This window comes from Chiloscyllium plagiosum, chromosome 6, assembly GCF_004010195.1.
Source record: "Chiloscyllium plagiosum isolate BGI_BamShark_2017 chromosome 6, ASM401019v2, whole genome shotgun sequence".
Lineage (NCBI taxonomy): Eukaryota > Metazoa > Chordata > Chondrichthyes > Orectolobiformes > Hemiscylliidae > Chiloscyllium > Chiloscyllium plagiosum.
Genome location: NC_057715.1, coordinates 80,206,141 through 80,229,317, shown reverse-complemented (window position 1 = coordinate 80,229,317; position 23,177 = coordinate 80,206,141). Strand labels below are relative to the sequence as shown.

Sequence of the window (23,177 nt, the reverse complement as noted above, 5' to 3'; positions counted from 1 at the left end):
CGTTTTTACAGGGGGCAGGGTGGGAGGAGGTGTAGTCCCTCCTCCCTACCTTTTATCTTAGCCTGCTGGACACACTTGCCTCATTCCTGAAGAAGGGCTCATGCCCGAAGCGTCGATTCTCCTGCTGCTTGGATGCTGCCTGACCTGCTGCGCTTTTCCAGCAACACATTTTCAGCTCTGATCTCCAGCATCTGCAGTCCTCACTTTCTCCTTGCCCAAGAAGTGACTTCACGTTGGCATGTTGTAATCTTGGCTACTTGAGGCCAGGTGTGCAGATATCTTGGAAAGTGTAGGGTGGAAGGAGTTTCATAGATAGGGAAAGGTTGAAGCCATAGAAGGATTTGAAAGAAACAATGACAAAGTTAAATTCAAGATAATGCTGGATCAGGAGCCAATGTATATCTGCAATCATGGTGTGATAAGTAAATGAGACTTGAGATTTAGAACAGAATAGCAAAGATTTGGATGTACTCAAGCTTATATAATATGTAAGTTGAGATGCTGGTCAGCAGAGTTTGGAATAGTAAGTCTAGACATAAATGGATGAATATGGGTTTTATCAGACAATAAGTTGAGGCAAACACAGATAAGGTCAAAATTATCACGATGGCAATTATACTTAGTCAGAAGCTAATCTCAGTCATCCATTAGGACAATGAGTTAGCAAGCAGAACCTTGGACCGTAACTGGCCGATTTCATTAGTGCTGTAGGTTAATCTGAGACTAGCTTGTACTTCTTTAATTCAGTGGCTTCATTAGGTGCTTCTAATTTAACCATTAGAGTAAGTGATGGCCTAAAGGTATTATAACTAGACTATCAATCCAGATGCCTGGGTAATATTGTAGGGACCCGGGTTAAAATCCCTTACTGAGAAATGGTGGAATTTGAATTCAACAAGGAAGAAAAATGGAATCAAGAGTCTAATGAGTACCATAAAACCACTGCCAATTATTGGAAAAACTCATCTGGTTTACTCATGTCCTTTAGGGAAGGAAACCTTACCTGGTCTGGTGCACGTCATTCCAGATCCACAATGTGATTGACTCTTAACTGTTCTCGGGGCTAGTAGGGACAGCATAAATGTTGATTTCGCCATAAATACTGATTTTGTCAGAAATGCTCATATCATTGCAGCAATGCTCCACATCCAGTAAACAAATGAATAAAAAAAGCTGCAAAGTACAGTTCTCCTACAGCTCAAAAATTCCATTATTTTATTGTTTATAGTGTGATTAACAAATAGTACTGAATTGCCAAATTACGTAACTTTATTTGTCTAGGTCTTGGATTGGCAGTGGTGCTATTCCAGTTGCATATTTTGGAGTCAAGTGTGATGCAAGTTATGTGATTTATATATATTTTCAAAATAAATTCTTAAACATTTAGGTTCTTGAATTCTGGGTTGTATGAGAAACGTGGATATTTTTGTGTCTAAAGTTAATTTATTGTATTTCTGTAGCTAAGGTAATTTGTTTCAAAACAGTTTTTGGGAGGTACCTGTGCATCTCTAAAACATTAGTATTTACGTTAGATTGTTTTACGACCAATCAACATAAATTATGGGACCTCAAAGTTTGTTAGGAATCTCAGAATTTGTCTTTGTTTATGCTTGGAGGAAACATCCATAGCAGAGAGAGATTTTATTTTTTCTTCAACCAGACTGTAGTTTTAATGGTCCTGTGAAATCATGGATGAAAACAGTTTTGGTGCTGCTTTGAAGGGAAAGGTATAGTGAAACAAGATTAGCTTGAAGTAAAGAGTTAATGTTAGTCCCATACCAAAAGTTTTGGGATAAAATCCTAAAGAGGTCATTTGTAGCTAAGTACGCTTAAGCTTAGGTGCGTGAATAGCTCCAAGAAAAAATGTTATCTGTCTTCGGAGTCTAAATTAAAGTCACAAGTGTCTTAAACCTGTTGAGGTGTTAGCGACAGGGACTCTACTGTGAGTGCTGTGCGAGTGGTGTTTAGGGTACTATAGATGATATGATTTTGATTTGCTATACAAGGTATATTTTTAGGTTCTGTATAGGGAATTGCCTTAATTTATTTAATTTATAAACGAGTGTTATGGGATTAATGTGATTATACTTGTATTCCGTATTTAAAGATCTCTGAATTTATGTTATATAGCTTGTCTAGTTTATTCTATCTTAATTCTTTTGTTAATAAACTTTTGTTTTATTGTTATAACAATACCTGCAGCATTACATGCTTATTTTTCAGTGAGTGACCATTATTAAAACCAAAACAGAAAAGAATTATGATCTGTCAAGCGTGATTTCAGTCTGTGATCTGACATATCCAGTAAGAACATCAGTTGGAACCATAACTCAAGCAAAAATGGTTATACGCTGCAATGCTGTTAAGAGATATGCATATGAAATAATAATATCAATATTATGATATAATTATAATATTATAATATAATATTAATATTTTATGAAAGCAGAAAAGTTGATTCACCGAGAAAACTAAATGTGTAACCATTGTACATTTCTTGAATGCTTTTGCAGCCATTGCCTCAGAATATGGTTTCTCGGCTTTGTGAATCTAAGAAGCTTTGTGCTGCTGCAGACCTGCAACTTCAGGTAGGTAAATTTAGTTTCATTATCTTGGATTAATGGGGTTTTTTTCCTAATCCTACTTTAAGTTTTAAGTTTGAAAACCAGTATTTGATAGACGATATAGCATCCACCACTGGTTCGAGTGAACATAATTAAATATTTGGACTGACTTTAAGACTTCTGCTCAAATGAGATGAACTTTGGGCTTATAAATTGTGGGCCTTCATACAAGGAACAGCAGAGCTATATGTCTATTATTTAGCACTTGTCAATCTTGGTATATTCCAAATTTTTTTCTGTTAACTTTATTTGTACTTTGAGAATTTGGAAATATTTATTTGTCTCATTATGCCTGGTATCATGATACTAAGAAACTCAGACACTGGGCAGATTATTATATAAATGTGATATTATCCAAAAGAGAAATGAAATATTTTTTATTTCTCTTCAACTTAGGATAACATGATGAAATGAACTGAGGGCTGTGTTGATGCTCTAATTGTTTATTATGCCAGTGAATAATGGCATCCAGTCTCTCAGGAAAGAACTTCAGTGTCAGTAACACATCCCTTCATAGGAAGGGAGGGGAAATTGAAGGTGGTGTTCCTGGACCAGCATTTCGCACATTATGATAAAGGGCACTTTAGGGGATACTTGATGGCCAGTCACCTGCCTACTCCTAGCTATAATAACATATACTAGAAGGAGACTTAAGGTATACAACAGCAGGGGTAGATCTTTAATGCTCTCAGCCCCTCTTGTCTTTCAATGAGATTGTGATTGATCTCAAACCTAATCCTATGCTTCTAACTTTGCCCTTTGTGCCTTAATACCTTTGGGTAACTAAAATCTATTAATCTCATATTTTATACTTACAGTTAATGTAGCATTGAATACTGTTTTGAGAGAAGTGAGAAATGGAAACTGGAGTACGCCATATGGCACATCGGAATGCTCAACTAGTCAATGAAATCATGGATGATCTAATCTTAGACTCTATGCACTGACTTGCCTGTTCATCATAACCCTCGACATTCTTCTAGTTAATAAATCTGTCCATGTCAGCCTTAAAATTATTCAATGACCAAGCCTTCACAGCTCTCTGAGGGTAGAAAATCCAAAGATCAGCTATCCTCCATGAGGACAAATTCCTCCTCCTCTGCTTTCAAAAGGGGTAAGTCCTTATTTTACATTTGTGTCCTCTAGTTTAACATTTTCCCAGAGGAGGAAATATTCTTTCAGCATCTACCATGTCAAGCCCTCTCAGAATCTTGTTTCAAGATAATCACCTCTCATTCTTCTAAGCTCCAGCAAGGATCATCCTAACCTGCTGAATCCTTTCCTCATTGTGACATTCTCATAAACACAACCTGCATATACCAGGAATCAGCTTAGTGAATCTTTTCTGAAATGCTTCCAATGCAAGCAATATAATTCTTTAAATGAGGTGAATAAAATTTCATGCAAAACCCTTAGGTGTACTCTAACTAATACTCTGCACATTTGTAGCAAAAATTCCCTTTTAAGTAAAGACCATTTTGCCTTCCTGGTTATTTGCTGGACCTATGTGTTAACTTGTTGAGATTTATGAATAAGAACACCCAAGTTCCTCTTTACACAGCTTCTGTAGTCCCTCTCTATTTAAATAATATTTTATTCTCAAAATAATATTTATTTTCTATTACTCCAAATGAAGTGGATAACCTCCTGTTTTCCCACATTATATGCCATCTGCCAAATTTTTGCCCATTTTTTTATATTCAGTTAGGGGATGAGGGCATTGCTGGTTGGGCCAGCATTTGTTGCCCATCCATAGCTACCTTTGAGAAGGTGGTGGTAAGTTGCCTTTGTGAACTGCTGCAGTTCCATTTTCTGTAGGTAGATGCACAATGCCATTAATGAGGGAGTTCCAGGGTTTTGACTCAGCGACAGTGGAGGAATGGTGATATATTTTCATGTTACGATTGTGAGTGGTTTGGAAGAGAATTTGCAGATGCTGATGTTCCCATGTATCTGTTGCCCTTCTTTGAGACGGCAGCGAATTGGGAAGGTGCCATTAAGGTAAATTTCTGCTGTGCATTCTTTAGATGATACACATTTCTGCTAATGATCATTAATAGTGAAGGGAATGAATTTTTGTGGATGTGGTGCCATTCAAGTGGGCTGCTTTGATCAAGATTTTTAAGTGACGTTGGAACTGCACTGTTTCAAGCAAGCAGTATTCTTCCATTACACTCCTGATAATATGCCTTGTAGATGTTGTCAAGCTTTGGGAAGTCAGGCAATGAGTTACCCATTGCAGGATTCCTCTGACCTGTTATTGTGTTCACAGTCCTTATATGATCAGGCAAGGTCAGTTTCTGGTCAGTGGTAACTCTGGGATGTTGATAGTGGGAATTCAATTATGATTAAATTAGATTAGATTCTCTACAGTGTGGAAACAGGCCTTTCAGCCCAACAAGTCCACACCGCCCATCCGAAGAGAAACCCACCCAAACCCATTCCCTTATCCTATATTTACCCCTGACTAACGCATCTAACACTGTGGGCAATTTAGCATGGCTAATTCACCTTACCTGCACATCTTTGGATTGTGGGAGGAAACCCAAGCACCCGGACGAAACCCACGCAGACACAGGGAGAATGTGCAAACTCCACACAGACAGGTGGGTATCGAACCCAGGACACTGGTGCTATGCGGCAGCAGTGCTAGCCACTAAGCCACCATGCCGCCCATTATGTGGTGGGGCAATAATTTAATTCTCTCTTGCTGGAGATAGTCATTGTCTGTCAGTTGTTTAGTATAAATGTAACTTGCAACTTGTCAGTCCAAACCAGGATATTGTCCAGTCTTGTTGTGAATGGCAGTGGCACTGAATAACATCAATAAACATTCCTACTTCTGACTTTGTGATGGAGGAAAGGTCATTGATGAATCAGCTGAAGATGGTTGTGCCTGAGACACTACCCTAAAGAGCTCCTGCAGTGATGTCTTTGATTCCCTTGAATACAATTTTGCTTGGACTTCTTAATGCTACACTCTGTCAAATGTAACCATCGTGCTCATTTCACCTCTGGAATTCAGCTTTATTGTCTATGTTTGAGCGAGGGCTAGTTCAAACTCTCAGCTATAGGGAACAGTACCTATCTTCCTTTTTTTTTTGGCCCCCACCATGATATTGTTCCTATTGCTGCCCCTCATTTAAAATGTTCACTGTACACATTCTCCCTGCTGCTCCACTCATCTACACAGCTTGCAACCATAATAAGCTGAGGATAATCAAAAGCTATCCCTTGGATGTCCATTTCTACCTCAACTGCAGTCAAACACTCTCGTCCCTGGTAACAGACCAAATTTGAATTACCTAATCTGAGATGTGTGAGCACCTTCTGCTACCTTTCCCCCCTCACTAATGTGGCTAAATGTCTGCAGCTCAGACTCCAACTTAACTTTACTCAGATTCAACGTTTCTCAAACTGCAAAGATTTGCAACAAATGTGTGCAATCTAGATCCCTTGGTGCCCAACAACTCCCATTTGCTGCAACAAAAACATGCCACTTGATTTGACATGTGTTTCTTTAAAATTTACTTTATTAATTAATCATACAAGTAACCCTGCTGTGGACTTGAAGAGTTCTGACTGTTACAGTTTTTTTCTTTATTCATTCATGGGATGTGGGCATCGCTGGCTAGGCAGCATTTATTGCCCATCCCTAATTTGCCCAGAAGACAGTTAGGAGTCAACTACATTGCTGAGGAATTGCATGCCGGCCAGACCAGGTAAGGATTCATGGTCATCATTAGATCCCCTAATTCCAGAATTTCTTCTGTTGAATTCATAATCTACCATTTGCCGTGGCGGGATTTGAACCCGGATCCCCAGAACATTATCTGGATCTCTGGATTAACAGTCCAGTGATAAATCCACTAGGCCCTCGCTTCCCTAGAATAATTGGAAATAACATTTTTTGACACAGTCTCAGTCAATCACGAGTTGAAATGTATTTAAAAAGAGAGAAAATGTTTGCATTGGCTGAGAGCACAGATTTAAGGTGAACAGCAAACGACTCTAAGGAGACTTTAACAAAATCGTGGTTAACGTTTGGAATGCATTGCTTAAAGGGCTGACAGAAACTAACTCAATTCCACTAATTCCTTTCATGAATACATTGAGTGAGAATGTGATATGTGAATCTGGAGAAAGAGAGGAGATTTGGCATTAATTGGATTCCTCTGATTTACTGGACTCCTTTAGGAAAAGAAATCTGTGAGCTTTACTCGGTCTGACCTACATATAACACTAGACTTCAGCAATGTGGTTGTTTCTTAACTGCCCTCAATTCACGGGCAATCAATTTTTATGTATCAGCAAGCCATTCAGCCCATTGTGTCAGTACTGACACTCCCAAGGAGCATAATAACTTAGTGTTACTCTCCTACCTTTTCTTGTAACCCTGTACATATTTTCTATTCAGATAATCATCAAATTTCCTTTTGAATTCTTCGATTGAACATTCTTCACTATACTTCCATGCAATGCATTCCAGATTCTTAACAAATCACTGTGTGAAAAATGTTTTTTTTCTCTTTATATTTGCTTCTTTTGCAATCACTTTAAGGCTGTGCCCTCTTCTTGATCCTTTTATGAATGGCAACATCCTAGCTAATATATCCCCCACCCTCTTCATGACTTTGAAAATGTCTATCAGATTCTTTTTAATCCATTTCTCTTCAAGAAAAAAAAAGTTCCAACTTCTGCAATCTACTCTCACGACTGAAGGTTTTCTTCTCTGGAACCAATCTTTTAACCCTCTTCTGCATTCTCTCCATGCTGTTCACATCTTTCAGTCAGTGTGGCACTCAGAACTGTACCCAGTAGTCCAGCTGAGGTCTGAATTGTGACTGTATAACTTTAATACAACCTCCATCCTTAGTAGTCTAAACCGCAATTAATAAAGCCCAGGATAAGTGTATGTTTCATTGTCTGGACTCTGTACATGTCTTCTAAACTCTACTGATAAATGCGCATGTGCACCCAAGTCTTTTTGCTCCTGCACAAAGTTAAGAGTAGCACCCTTTGTTTTATACTGTTCCTCTCTATGTTCATCCTATAAAAATATATTACCTGTCATTTCTATGCATTAAATGTCTTCTGCCATGTACCTGCCACTCTGCCAATTGTCATTCAGGCTTGGCCAAGCAATGTCCCCATCCCACAAGGATGTAGAAGTTATGCTACAGTTTTACAAAACTCTGGTTAGACCCCACTTGAATACGGAGAGCAGATCTGGGCACCACCCTTAAGAAGGATATGTTGACTTTGGAGGGAGTACAATATAAGATTACAAGAATGTAGAGAGAGAGATTACATGGAGAGCTATTATAAATTAAAGGGTGCTATTCGTAAGTTTGTGCAGAAGCAAAGAACGATAACTCGACTTAATGAGGAAAGATTATACAAATTAGGCCTGTTTTCTGTAGCATTTAGAAGGCTAAGTAGTAATCTGATGGAGGTCTTCAAGATATGAACAGCTAAAGACAACGTAGGTGAAAATAAGCTATTTCCATTAGTTCGGATTCTAGAATTAGGAGGCATAGTCTGAGAATTAGGCCAGATGGGTCAGGAGAGGTGTTAGGTAGCACTTCTACACACAAAGGGCGGTAGATGTTTGAACACTCTTCCACAAATAGCAGTGGATGCTGGATCAGTTGTTAGTTCAAAATCAAAGGCCCATCGAGAGCTAGGCCACAGAGCAGCCATGATCTCATTGAATAGTGGAACAGGCTTAGGGGCTGAATGGCCTGCACCCATTCCTATGAAAGAATCTTAAACATTGAATGAACATAAACCTAATTGGCAAAGGATCTCCTTTTGTGCTCTATTATTTATGATTTTCATTGCTGTATATCACTATATTATCGGAATACTAATATCAGAAGACCAGATGTTCTTACCACATGAAATTCAATAACATGTCTTGTATTAACCAACTAAACAGTGTATTTTAATTAGACCATGGTAAACTGCATTAACAGTAATATATTTTCTTTTAAATTAGATCTTCTATTCAGTCCTGGATCAAATCTACCATGGAAAGTACCCTTTACCAAAATCAACCACTGAGATATTAAAGGAAACCCAAGAAAACTTTTACGGACTGCCGTACGTAGAAAACACGGTAAGTTTTGTTAATCTTGAGTGATTTTTCATTCAGAAATAACACTTCACATTTATGTTAAGCATATGTTGTAATTTTATATGGATTGCACTTAAAAATCAATTGATCTTTTTATCTCAATCCATGTTTACTGTAATCACTTAATCTGAACTTTGCAGCAAAAGTATTTTTCTGTTAAATTATGAACATTACATTTTAATCCAGGCTCAGTTGTCTCCATGTCAGGGAGCTTCAATGTACTTGTTAAGGTAAATTTATTTTGCAATTAAATAACAATATATTTCATGATCTTGGGCATGATTAGTTGCAATGTGAAGTCAGTTCTACTGAAATGAACAACTGGAAGTAAGAAATTGTTTTTGACTAGAAAAGGTTCAGTTTGCAACTTAAAGGTATATTGGGGGACTCTTTATCACCAAAAGTAAATATAAGGATACAGGGTAGACCACGTAAGACTAAGTTGAGAAAATCTTTAATCCAGAGAATGATGAGGTTGTAGAATTCTCTGCCACAAAGTGGTTGAGGTTAAAACATGGAATCTTTTCAAGGAGTTAGATATAGCTCTCAAGGCTAAGGAATCAAGGGGTATGGGGAGAAAGTGGGAACATGGTACTGAGTTGGATGATTGCCCATGATCATATTGGAACAGGCTTGAAGGGCTGGGAACCTGTATGGGACCCCTCAATCTTAAGCCCACAAGTACATTAAGCCTGTTAGCAATGTAATTTATGCCAGATCATATTGCTTTCTCTTGTTTTCCTATGACTAGTTCAGTGCTGCTGACTGGACATAGACTTCGGCAATGTATCTGGATTTCCCCAGCTGCATGGTATGATAAACTGTACGTAGTGTTAAGAACACTATATCAGAACACAACACAGTTCACCAATTGAAAACAGTTCCATTCAATAAACTTACAAGTCATCCAACTTACAAGTTACTTCTTCTTATGCGTCTCTGCCAGATACCCTGGAAGCTGCCATGATGCTTACATCTTTGATAATGCTCAGGTTCCTACTTTGTTTTGAGGGCCGAATGCCTTAAAAGGATAGTTACAGGGAGACCAGGGTTCCCATCTGCAGCCATTGCTGATGATTCTGTTATACCAACACCCTGACTGAGGCTACATGTGGATACACTGCGACTCATTCTTCCACCAGGGTCAAGTGAAAGTTATGATAGGTCTCCTGAAGATGAAATTCCAGTGTCTGGAGTGGTCTGGGGAGACCTAGTAGGTACTCCAGGCAGAGTGAGTCATAATTATTGCATGCTGTGCAGAACACAACTGGAGCAGGCAAAGAGGAATGTGATGAATGCCACAGAGCTGGGAAAGCAGCAGCAGTCTTCTGAGGAGGAAGATGAGGACGAAGTGCTGGAGAAATGTCACATTTGGCCTGATAGAGAAGTCCAGTGTCGGGGTGCAACAAGCCAAATAGGTCTTAATTGATGCCTAGTTCCAATCCATGAGAGCTGTGTGAGAAATCATCATCATTATTCTGTCTATAAATCTTTTGTTGGCTGAAAGGTAAGAAGGACCTATTTATTCCTGGTTGAAAAATGTGTTGCTGGAAAAGTGCAGCAGGTCAGGCAGCATCAAAGGAGCAGGAGAATTGACGTTTCAGGCATAAGCCCTTCTTCCTGAAGAAGGGCTTATGCCCGAAACGTCGATTCTCCTGTTCCTTTGATGCTGCCTGACCTGCTGCGCTTTTCCAGCAACACATTTTTCAGCTCTGATCTCCAGCATCTGCAGTCCTCACTTTCTTCTATTTATTCCTGGAGCAATTTCAGTTTTTTTTATTTGTTCTTAAGTTCAGTTTCCCTCTTGTTCAATATAAGTTAAAATTACCTACTCCTTGTAGGCTTGAGAACATGTGATGCTCCCACATTGATATTGTGCTCTGCTGGATATAGGGAAAGGACACACTTCTTCTGACAGGGTTCTAACATATCATGATTCTAAAGACAAGTAGCTGGTATAATTTAATTGACCATGCTGAACATCTCTCTGACACTATGACAGTCAGTTAGACAGGTGATGATATAAAAAGCAATATCTTTACAACTGTGAAATTCTGTTTCCAATGAAATGTCACCTGTGCCACTTAGAAGTCCTCAGCTTTTCTTTTTTGTTTCCCTCCCACTGTATGTACTGCAAAGGGCTATTCCTGGCTGGCAGCATTTGACCTGATGCTCTACTGGGTTGAGAGTATGGTGCTGGGTGCACAAATTACAGACAATTCAGCTGCTGTTGAGCACATGACAATGTGAGCTTGGCCCGAGGGGCAAGTGAGATGCATACATCATGATTGGCAGTAGAGAATTTTGTGAAATAACTCATTGGAGCTCACAGACCTTCCATGAAGCTCCCTGAAATGTGAACTTAGCTCATTTCTGGTTAAGTACAGTCTGATGTTCTCATTCACCCTCTGCAAACCTGATTCGGCAATGGCTATTAATAAGACTACAATATGATGTAATGAGCTCCCAGTGGTTGAAACTTTTATGATGTGTATGTCCAAAGCCTCCAAAGTATACTACACTTAACATTTTTCACATCTCCCATCCTGTAACCCAAACTATTACTTTTTTTTAAAAAAAGTTTATCTAATTTGTATTTGAATTAATCAGTACAACGTGCAATCACCTTTCTCTCAGGAATTGTAGATTGACCATTTGCTCACAGAAATACTGTTTACACTGATTCATTTTGGATTGACCACTGTTCAAGCACTTGCTATGTCTTCTGATTATACTGGGCTTGATGAAATGAAATGACTTGTCATAGTCTATCTTATCTAGTTTTCTTTATAGCCTTGTGAACAACAATTATATAATTTCTCACCATTCTCTTTTCTAGTGATAACATGCCCAAGATACATAATCAGCCCTAATAACCCTACACCTCTATCTTATCCAAAATCATTCTAATAGTGCTCCTCTATCCTTTCAATAACTACAATATCCTTTTTGTTCTGCAATCAAAAGAACTGAACACCATATGTATTATATGATTACACATTTTGTGTACTTTACCATTTCTTCTTTATACTGAGGCAAATGTTAGTTCCCTATGAACAGTGTGCGGACCTGCAGTTAGGTCACATTTTATAATTATAGTTATTTAGGTTTGAAGCAAAGGATTTGGAAACATATAAATATTATAAGTATATATTCAGATTCTGAAGGGTTGAGCAAAGACTTACAGTTTTGTTTTCTTTTTAGGCATGGCAACTGCGTTTTAGCCACCTTGTTGGATATGGTGCTAAGTATTACTCCTATCTAATGTCAAGAGCAGTAGCCTCCATGGTTTGGAAGCAGTGTTTCATGAAGGACCCACTTAACAGGTCAGAAAATTTAGGAGAACTTAACATTAAGTTGTGACCAATCATGAAGAAATGGGGCTTTATATTTTGGAAAGGGCGACCTCAGAATTTGGAAGCCAGGAACGCAGACTGAAGGCAATTGTGCAAAGAAAATTGAAATTTTTTGACACAGCAAATCATGATGATCTGCAATGTGCTGCATGCTAGTGGATTCAGTAATCACTTTCAAAATTTGTACACTTTACACAAAAATTTGAAAAAGTGACGACCATGGGCAGAGATCTACGTCTGTGCTTGAAAAGATGGGGTAGACAGTGGTCAAATGGCTGCCTCCTATAGATTGAACTGTATCCATTAAAGGATGAAGATCAGAAGAAGCTACAATTGAAGTTTTAAAATGGTAACTTAGAATATTTGATTTGTGAGCAGCATTTCCTTTAAGGGTATGGAATGAGAAAATAAGCCACTGCTTGATCAAGCAACAAAAATTATATAATGGCAGTCAATTGCATAATTCATTTAAATTCTTGATAGTATATAGTTAAAATGTGTGTGTCTTTTGCCAAATTTACTCTGACAAATAGTTATCACGTAAAATAAACTTGAAGCCTGACTACCACTTTTTTTACATGTCGGAATCAAGGAAAATGCGTGTATATCAAGTTGTAGAGTCATTGAGATGAACACCATGGAAACAGACCCTTCAATGCAATTCGTCCATGCTGACCAGATATTCTAAATTAACCTAGTCCTATTTGCCAGCACTTAGTTCATATCCCTCTAAACCCTTCCTATTCGTATACTCATCCAGATGCTTTTTAAATGTTGTAATTTTACTAGCCTCCACAACTTCATCTGGCAGCTTATTCCATGATCACACCACCCTTTGCGTGAAAATGTTAGCCCTTAGGTCCCTTTTAAATTTTTTTCCCCTCTCGCCCTAAACCTATGCCCTTCAGTTTTGGACTGCCCCAACCCAGAGCAAAAATCTTGTCTATTTACCCTACCCATGCCCATCATGTTTTTATAAACCTCTATAAGATCACCCCATAGCCTCCGCGCTCCAGGAAAGCAGGCGCAGCCTATTCAGCCTCTCCCTGTAACTGAAACCTTCCAACCCTGGCAACATCCTTGTAAATCTTTTCTGAATCCTTTCAAGTTTCACAACATCCTTCCTATTGGAAGGAGACCAGAATTGCATAAAATATTCCAAAGGTGGCCTAACTAACGTCCTGTACAGTAGCAACATGACCTCCCATACTTCTTCACAGTCCTGTCCACCTGCGACTCCACTTTCAAGGAGCTATGCACCTGCATTTCAAAGTCTTTTTGTTCAGCAGTACTCCCCAGATTGTTACCATTGAGTGTATTAGTCCCGCTCTGATTTGCCTTTCAATGTGATGGAGAGTATACAAGCTGTTGTATCTAACACGTATATAGATCTTTGACTTATTTCTTTTCCAATGTACGCTAATAGTGCCAGTTCTTTAGTCAATTGAATTAAATTGATTGGTAATTCAGAAAATTCATGTTTAAGCCAATCCATGTATAATTGGATTTTACAACTAGCATGTACTTGGCAAATTTGTTACACAATTTCCCAAAACTCACCAAAATTTCCTTATCGTCATGTGAACGGTAATCCATTGCAATAAATTAATTGGATAGCTGATTCAAAGAGCTGCATGAGCTCAATGGCCTCATTCTGTGTGGTATGATCTATGACTTTAGTATTATAGGCCATTATGTGCAAACATGAAAGTAAGAAAACTCTTTGCCAGAAGGCTCCTGAATAGGCTATAGGTCTCTGGATTTTTTTTTTGTCTCTCCTAAGAAGTTGGGGCTTGGTGGGTGAAGATGAAAATAGCCTAGGCATAAGAGTAACCATTTATGATGCGATGGTATTTTATTCTGATTGCACCAGAGAAGTCTACAAGAAGCAAAATTAGTCAGTTAGTCCGTTGACCAGTTATTGTTATTTGTAATGCCTTTGAAATATCTTTCTGATCACAAATTTTGAATTATTTAATAAGTTTGAAAAACTTTGTTAGCAGTTGTTAGGATCTTGATAAACAAACAAACCAACTGTTGTCAGGCCATAATCAAATTATGTTTTAACACCCAAATTATTCAGTAGCAAATTTGTTATTGCATGCTATCTACCATAAATTATATTTAAACAGTTTCATTGCTTGTGGTGTGCAATGCTGGTAATACAATGGTGTCTCAAAAATTCTAAGTGAAGTATCCATTTACATAGACATATAACCCTGATATGATGAGATTAAAAAAAGTTATGTTAATTCAGTTCAAGAATAATTACAAAACTAAATGTAATGACATAATGTACATTATGGAGTTGATAATTTGGGACTGGTTCTCATCTTCATGAATTGGTTCTACATGTAACAACTGAGATGATCAGGATACTTTCAGGATATTGCAATGTCACATTTGAAGAGTGCTAGGTTAGTAGGGTTTTCAGTGTCAGAAATGCTGCACTGGTATCAAATGAAACCATTGAAGAGTGGAAGGAGGACAAATGCAAACAGATTACTGTTGGGAACAAAAATAGAAATTGCTCCAAAAGCTCAGTAGGTCTGGCAGCATCTATGAAGCTAAATCAAAGTTAACGTTATGGGTCCAGTGACCATTCCTCAGAACTGTTGGGAGCTGTGTGTCCAGTTACAAAGTCCCTAAACACTGCACTTGTTATCCTAAAGCTCTCCACCTTTCTTTCCTTTTCTATACTAATATGTCTATATGGCTTGGTGTCAAATTTTCCCTGATAGCTCTTTTGTGAAGAACTTTATGATGTTTTATTACATTTAGGGTGTGATATGAATACAAGCTAATATTGTTTAAAGTACTATAGTTAGCTAAACACTTTTAATGACAGGCGAGAAATACTGAGGAAAAAGCTTAAAATTTCCCTGTTTCCTTCCATTGCAGTGGCCATTTAATAGATGTTAAGCATGATTAGTCCTATAGGATGCCTGTAAGCAAAACCTAATTTTTCAGGCCCAAGCCCTGTACATTATCAATTTCTGTAATGTGGAAGTTAGTTTCTCTTTCCAGAGAAAGGAGTAAATGAACTTTTTGGGATTTATATGAGAAAAACTATAGATGCAGTGACATCACGGTAAATTTAGAAGAGGTGCTACTTATCCTTTTCAGCAAAAGGAAATGAAGTGAAAACAGTTTTCTTTTTAATAACTTTCTTGTAGCGTGGTAAATGTATAATTTTAAAGATGATGCAACAACATTTATAAAATGATCCAACTGACTTCTGAAAATGGTGGTTAGGAGCTTTGCTGCAGAGCAAGTTAATCATTGTTTCTCTTTCCTTAGGATTATGGGAGACCGCTATCGCAAAGAGATGTTGGCACACGGTGGTGGAAAAGTACCTATGTTCATGGTTGAAGGTAAAACAAGATCACTTTTAAAAATCACTAGTTCAGAGCAGCTGGGGCTGGAGCTTTGATAAAGGTATCCAAAATCATGAGTGGTCTGGGCAGAGTACAGTAAATAGGCAGAAACTGTTCCCATTATTTGTATTGTTGGAAGAATTAAGAACCAGAGGACACTAATTTGAGGTGAATGTCAAATGAAGCAGTAGTGATTTGGATAAAATCTTTTCTGTGCAGTAACGGGTTAGGAAATGGAATGATGGTAGTGCAGATTCTGTCAAGACTTTCAAAAGAATTGGATAATCATCTGAAGTGAGAAGGTTCGCAAAACAATGTGAAAAAGGCAGAGCAGGCACAAGATGAATTGTTGCAGAAAGCAAACATGAACCAAATTGCCTCCTACGCTGTAACCATTCTCTGATTTTATTGTGCTCAGGTATTGTGAATAAAAGTTACAGTAATTGGCCATGCTAAATTGCCCGTAGTGTTAGGTGAAGGGGGGAATGGGTGGGTTGTGCTTCGGCGGGTCGGTGTGGACTTGTTGGGCAGAAGGGCCTGTTTCCACACTGTAAGTAATCTAATAGTTTTGCGTGTTGTGTTGAACACAGGCTCCAAGTCCAATGACTACAATTTTGGAACTAGAAATATAAGTTATTTATTGCCTCCACACAAAAGTGCACTATGTTAACCTCGCCTCCAAGTCACAAAGGCACCCTGTCTGGCCCAGTGCACTATCTTCCTCAACACAATCCAGACTTTCTTTCACACAGATGTTTCCTCCTTCATGTCGGTCTCACTCCTCAATAGGATATCTGTCTGATGTTGGCAAACATTGCAAAATTTCTCTGTTTTCAATCCTCTCAATTGAAACATAAATTGGGTATTGGGGTTGAAACTATTAACGATGGAGTTGACTCAATGGTCAGTATCCTGAGCAGGAGCGTTCACAGTCAATGATTTGGAGTCAAAATAAGGCAATCCCAGCATGTCTACAGCACTGACACCAGTGTAAATGTGTCCAAACTGTTTGTGTCAGAGCTGGGTACACTGTAGTGAAGAGACTGCTGTGACAATAAATTGATGGTGAGGTTTGAGGTCAAGTTCTAGAAGTCAGTTTCACTTAAGGTCTAGGGCCCCCTCATAATTGACATTGAGGGCAAAATGAAAATCCATCATTTCAAAGCCAAAATAAAATCCCAAATTGCAGCTGTAAACCTGCTTCTGGTGCCTGGCTTCCATCTTCCATTCTGATAAATTCACAAGAATTGGCATGTCTGTATAGTCATTTATCATCATTGGTCTCAAAACGTGGAGATATTCGGAGGAAGGAAAGAGGATCATCATCTGAGTGATGAAGCAAAAGCTTAATTTCTTTTGATTTGATGTACTTTAGTTAAATGTACCTAAATACAGTGAAAAGCTTTGTTTTGTGAGCACCACAGGCAGATCATAGCAAACAGGGCATAGGATGTTTAGACAGAGTGAACATACAAGGTTATGGCTGCCCAGGAGGTGCACAAAGCAAAATCAACATTATTTGAAATTAGAGAGGTCCATTCAGCAGTCTAATAATGGTGGGGAAGAAACTGTTCTTTAGCCTGTTGTCTGTGTGTTCAAGCTTCTGTATCTTCTGCCTGATAGAAGAGGTTGGAAGAGAGCATTACCAGGATGGGAAGGGGTCTTTGATCATGTTGGCAACCTTTCCATGGCAGTGAGAAGTGTAAATGGAGCCTCTGGATGGAAAGCTGGCTTCCTTAATGGTCTGGGCTGTGCACATAATGTCTTGTAGTTTCTTGTGGTCCTTGGCAGAGCAATTGCTGTACCAGGTTATTGTACACCCAAATAGAATGCTTTCTATTTCCAAAGTTTAATCACTGCAATGGACACCACAGAAATGTTCAAGCAAAAGAATAATGAATTATAAATTACAAAACAAAAACCACTACATGTAAAAGCAGTGTTCATCACCATTAATTAAAGCTAGAAGATTAAATCCACAATGGCAATTACAATTCCAGGTACACCTGTACAAAACTGGTCAACACTGGTGTTTGCAGTTGCTACCAGCAAAACTATTAGAAAATAGGGTTAGAAAATCAATATGTTTGGCAAAATCTCAGCAAATGTATTTTTTGATTGGGCCAAAATATTCTTTAAAGGTTTGTTAATTTACACTGGCAAGGTAAGACTTGGAGGAACTTTGAATTTGACATCAAAAATATGGTTATTGCTTTTTGAAAGATGATATTTCGAGTTTTTGCTTCCTGCTTTAACTTTCCCTGCTTTGGTGTCAAATCAAGTTAATGCTTAAGAGTAGGGCCACCTGGTCTGTTTATGGTATGTGTTTTTTTTAACATTGTCTGACTTGTTTGCCATTATTTCAGTAACTGTATAGTGGGATGTGATTCTCTCATTTATGACCGCAGACTTCCTCAGGCATACTTTTTCAAACTTGAATAACATGAATAAGTTAAGGAACTGCATTCAAAGTTGAAGTAACTAGTCCTGCAGAAATAGTATTTTACAAAATACCTTTTTTTGTAGTCGACTGATCCTTGGGATCAGACTTTATAAACTAAGCCACTTTCTTCCATCTAAAATGGACAGAAAAGATCCAACAATAGTTCTGAAGGAAGAGCAGGGAGTTCACCTTATCCCAAGTATTTGATTAGTTTAGTGTGGTCTCAAGGACTCCCTATTCGTGCCTTGTAATCTTGATTTCAGCCCTGTTATTGTTGATAAACTTGAGTGAATGTAAGGCCTTAACAAGAAGGGCAAGTTGGAGAACTACTGTAGAGTACTTCTTTTGTACAATCTTTAACCAGTTACAGAATATTTTTATTTTCAAATTTATGTTGAAGCAGAAAGGGAGAAAAGTAAGTAGCTACTTCATGGGTTTGAAACCCACCTCGCTAAATTCAAAGTAGTATCACATTTTATTTTCAAACACAATTGTTTTCTGTCCAGTCCCCTATAAGTAGTTAAAAATCACACAATGCCAGATAATAGTCCAACAGCTTTACTTGGAAGTACAGAGGAACCTCGATTATCCGAAGGACACGGGCTTGGAGAATTTTGTTCGGTTAATCGGATTCCAGATAATCGAATGCTGGATGACATAGTCTAGCGTAGCATCAGGACATTGTCATCTTGCCGGATAATCCGATATTCGGATAATCGAGTTTCCTCTGTACAAGCTTTCGGAGCACCTCCTATGTCAGGTAGCCAAAAACTTGTACTTCCAAATAAACCTGTTGGTTCCAGTGTTATGTGATTTTTAATTTTGTCCACCCCAGTCCAGCACTGGCACCTCCACATCACTCCTTAGTAGGTTATTGCTGACGTTCTATGCAAGTTTTATTTTAACTAAGTGTATCGTACTTCATTAAGTTTTTAAAACTCAAATAGGATGAATTACACTTTTAAAGTCTTGATCTGTATTTGCTCTGGCAGGAAAACATAACCTGAACTATAAAGGAAACAGTTGTGGTTACAACCATGGGGATTCTTCAAAACGTTTTATGAACAGCAATCATTTTAGCCAGCAGCAACTTCAATTATGAATAGTAGATTAGTAAGAAATAGTTACTGTAGCATGAACAGATGTGTTTCAAGCTTTGTATTTATGTTAAATTCTATCTGGATAAGCCGATTGAAAGTTGAGCTTCCTGTCATGGGTCACTATTTCCATTACGTTCCATTATGGTCTGTTGATCAAAGAATAATCTTCTAGTTAAGATGAAATAATTAGCTGAGCTCCTTTGGCATTGTTTATAAATCCAGGGTGCAGTTGGGACATTTAGTATGGCATCATTTCAATCTGTGAAGAGGAATGCTATGAAGAGGAAACATAGGTGAAAGTGTACAATGGAAACAAGGGAATGAATCAGGGCTAATAGCACAGCAAGAGGCTGGGGAATTGAGCACAATTGGTGTCAGTTCAGAGAAAGTTGCACAGTGGTAGTGGGAAGGAGCTGGAATAAAGCAAGAAAGATTTGCATTTATATAATCCTTTTCATGACCTCAGGATATTCAAGAGTACTTCACAGCCAGTGAAATACTTTTGAAGTGCAGTCATTATTGTAATGTATGAAAGACAGCAGCCACTTCGCACACAGCAAAGACCATATGATTTATATGTGTGATGTCAGTTGAGGGATAAGTATTGGTCAGAATAGTGGTGATAATTCCTCCGTTGTTTTTTGAAATAGTGCTTTGGGATTTTTTTTACATTTGCCTTAAATGATAGATGGAGCCTGTGGTTAATTGTTAGATCTGAAAGATGGCACTTGAAAAGAACAGCATTTCTTCAATCTTGCGCTGCAGTGTCAGGTGGAATTTTGTGTTCGGCTGTCTGGAGTCGACTTGAATCCACAACCTTTTGACATACGTGGTCCAGTTTTCTGAACCTAAAAGGTATAGGCGGAAATTGAACTGAATTAGGAGGAATGATGGCAACCAGAAATCTGTAACCTTCCCAATCTTGCCTAAATTAAGTTCTGGGTATGAAAGCCCAAGTTCCATCTTCCTGCTGTGCAACCAAGTGAGGCCATTATGTTTTGAACTGCCAACTTACTACTCAAGGGTCCTAATTCCAGTGGAAAGCCAATTGGCAGCCAATCATTTGCCTGATTGCCACATGATCTGGTAGATTTTCTCACCTTAGTAGGTTACAGATTTACCTCACTTTCTGATCTGGTTTAAATATGGGATATCTCAAAAACAGTTTCAACTCATCCATTCCTCTGTCACTGACTCCAGATGCTATGGTGATATAAGAGCTCTTGAATAATGGTTTTACAAAGACAAACCCACCTTGACTCATATTATCACAGAAGCCAGTCAAAGTCACCCAAACCAATAAGATTTAATAAAATTCAAGAATTTGTTATTAACCAGTGGACAAGATATTAAAAAAAACTTGTATCACATTTAACACCCAAGTGAATGTACCATATATGTTATAACTGTAGTGAAAATGGACTGTCATCATTTAACTTTAACATCTCAGGAATGAAGAAGGGCCTGTGCCCGAAACGTCGAATCTCCTGTTCCCTGGATGCTGCCTGACCTGCTGTGCTGTTCCAGCAATAAAGTTTCAACTTTGATCTCCAGCATCTGCAGACCTCACTTTCTCCTAGAGGAATGGATGAACCTATGTTAAAAGATCACCCTGAGCTGAGCTCCTAAATGCAGTCAACTGCTAATCAGCCATCAATGTCAGATCCAATTGGCCCTCCATGCTTACCCCAGGTGAACGAGGACCTAGTGGCAGATCCAGGTGCTTTGTCCATCCTTTGCACTGGCAGTGCCTACATGTGATCATTGACAGTGTGTGAGCTCTCAGGTCAGAATGTATGTCCAGAATCCCTGACTGAACTGCTGGGTATTACTATCCCTGAGAGTCACCAGTCTCTCAATGGATGAAGCCATAGATTCAGAAGAGGAAGTTAACTGCACTCATGCTCATGGTCCTAATGGACTCCCCTGCAGTCCTTGCCAGGATATTCGTAGCCTCTGGGATCTTCCCCAGATCTTCACTGACCTTTAGAAGCTTGCCACCTGCCTGGGGCTCAGCTTGTAACATCTGCATCCATGACTGTCAGAGGCTTGGATTAACATGATCTTCAGCAGCTAAGCCAGCGATTGTGCAGTGTTCGAATCAGTAGGTGCAACTGTCTTGGCCAACATATGCACAGCCATCAGGTGGGAATATCTGAGCTGATGCTAAATGCAGAGCAAGGACAGGATAGTGTGCTCTCTAATATCATCATCTCTTTCTCAGAAGTTAACTCTTAGCCCTTGGCAATGATGTCTGCAAGTGACCTGCTGAAGGAATAAGTTGGATGAGTGCAACTCAGCAAAGAAGAAAAGTGCTGAGTGGAAGCAGATGCATCTTGGACACAGACGATACAGCATGCATGGCTCTGATGTGGTGATCTCCACCTATTGCACCAAACACACACCTGCTGTTCCCCATCTCAATCACGTTCCTTGGTCTCTATTTCTGGGTGGGGATCCAAATGAAACTCAACACCACCAACTTTTGTTTTCCAACCAATTGGCCAGATCCAGAAGTTCCTCTTCCATTTTTATCAGCACTGCCAAGTTCGACACTATACCACTTTTTCTTGATCTGTCATAGGCCCCCTTTTCCTGTAAGATGAATGGGAGATTGAAGAATTACAAGTGTAAGTGGATTATTTCCCTGTAGGTACTCATAGTCTCTAGTCTTGTTGTATTGCAAACCTATAACCAACAAGTAGCCCTGAAAGCCTTTCAGGATGTCAAGACTCCTTCAGTTGGCATTGTGGGCCTGTAGGAACCATGCATCATCCATATCCTTAAAAGACATGTCACATGTATAAACAATACAGACACCCGCCCCCGCCCCCCCAGCCCCTGCGTAGTTGCGTATGCAAGTTGATGAAAGACTTCCTCACTTTCCATTGCAGAATGTAGGTCTATCATTCTCTTCATGCAATGCAGCTAAGGCCTATCAAGAATCCATGACTACTGACCACCTTTGTTTGCAGGAGAACCTCCTGTTGTTCATTGACAGCCTGAAGGAGGGTCTGCCAAGAATCATTGTTAAAATATGGGGCCATTCGTGACCACTCCATTGCCTTCTGTTTTAGATTCCCGAAGTGTGGAAACAGGCCCTTCGGCCCAACAAATCCACACCGACCCTCAGAACAGCAACCCACCCAGACCCATTCCCCTACATTTACCCCTGACCAATGCACCTAACACTATGGGCAATTTAGTGTGGCCAATTCACCTAACCTGCACATCTTTAGACTGTGGGAGGAAACCGGAGCACCTGGAGGAAACCCACGCTGACATAGGGAGAATGTGCAAACTCCACATAGGCAGTTGCCCGAGACAGGAATTGAACCCGGGCTCCTGGCGCTGTGAGGCAGCAGTGCTAACCACTAAGCCACTGTGCCGCCCCTAATGGCTGAAAGTTGCAGGTAGTTTTGTGCAAGCCCATGAGGTGTATGAGCTCTGTCTTTGATCTAAAAATGCCTCAAGACGACTCTGGCTGAAGCTGCCCTTTAATGCCAACCCCTGCACTTCACTGTTTTAACCGGTCCTCCCTGGATCAAAGTCCCTGCCCGTGTCCCTTTAAACTCCCTTCAGGATGCTGTTCCTGACTGTGAGCCTTACCAATTATCACCTTCCAGCCCAGAATCTTCGAGTTGGGTGGAAGGAAGTCATTTTTTTTTAGAAGAATACAGCGCAGTACAGGCCCTCGATGTTGCACCAATCCAAGCCCATCTAAACTACACTAGCCCACTATCCTCCATATGCCTATCCAATGCCCGCTTAAATGCCCATAAAGAGGGAGAATCCACCACCGCTACTGGCAGGGCATTCCATGAACTCACGACTCGCTGAGTAAAGAACCTACCCCGAACATCTGTCCTTTACCTACCACCCATTAATTTAAAGCTATGCCCCCTCGTAATAGCTGACTCCATACGTGGAAAAAGGTTCTCACGGTCAATCCTGTCTAAACCCCTAATCATCTTGTACACCTCTATCAAGTCACCCCTAAACCTTCTTTTCTCCAATGAAAACAACCCCAAGTGCCTCAGCCTTTCCTCATATGATCTTCCTACCATACTAGGCAACATCCTGGTAAACCTCCTCTGCACCCGTTCCAGTGCCACCACATCCTTCCTATAGTATGGCG

At 39.3% G+C, this 23,177-nt stretch overlaps 1 protein-coding gene across 1 annotated transcript in view; it reads left to right on the top strand.

Moving 5' to 3' along the window:
- The window catches only part of LOC122550751 (mitochondrial intermediate peptidase-like), a 156,126-nt gene that overhangs the window by 114,143 nt on the left and 18,806 nt on the right, over positions 1 to 23,177 (top strand). The window contains exons 15-18 of the mRNA XM_043691957.1: positions 2,514 to 2,588; positions 8,626 to 8,745; positions 11,968 to 12,089; positions 15,420 to 15,493. Of these exons, the coding sequence (XP_043547892.1) occupies positions 2,514 to 2,588; positions 8,626 to 8,745; positions 11,968 to 12,089; positions 15,420 to 15,493 (391 nt within the window). The remainder of the gene's footprint in view (positions 1 to 2,513; positions 2,589 to 8,625; positions 8,746 to 11,967; positions 12,090 to 15,419; positions 15,494 to 23,177) is intronic.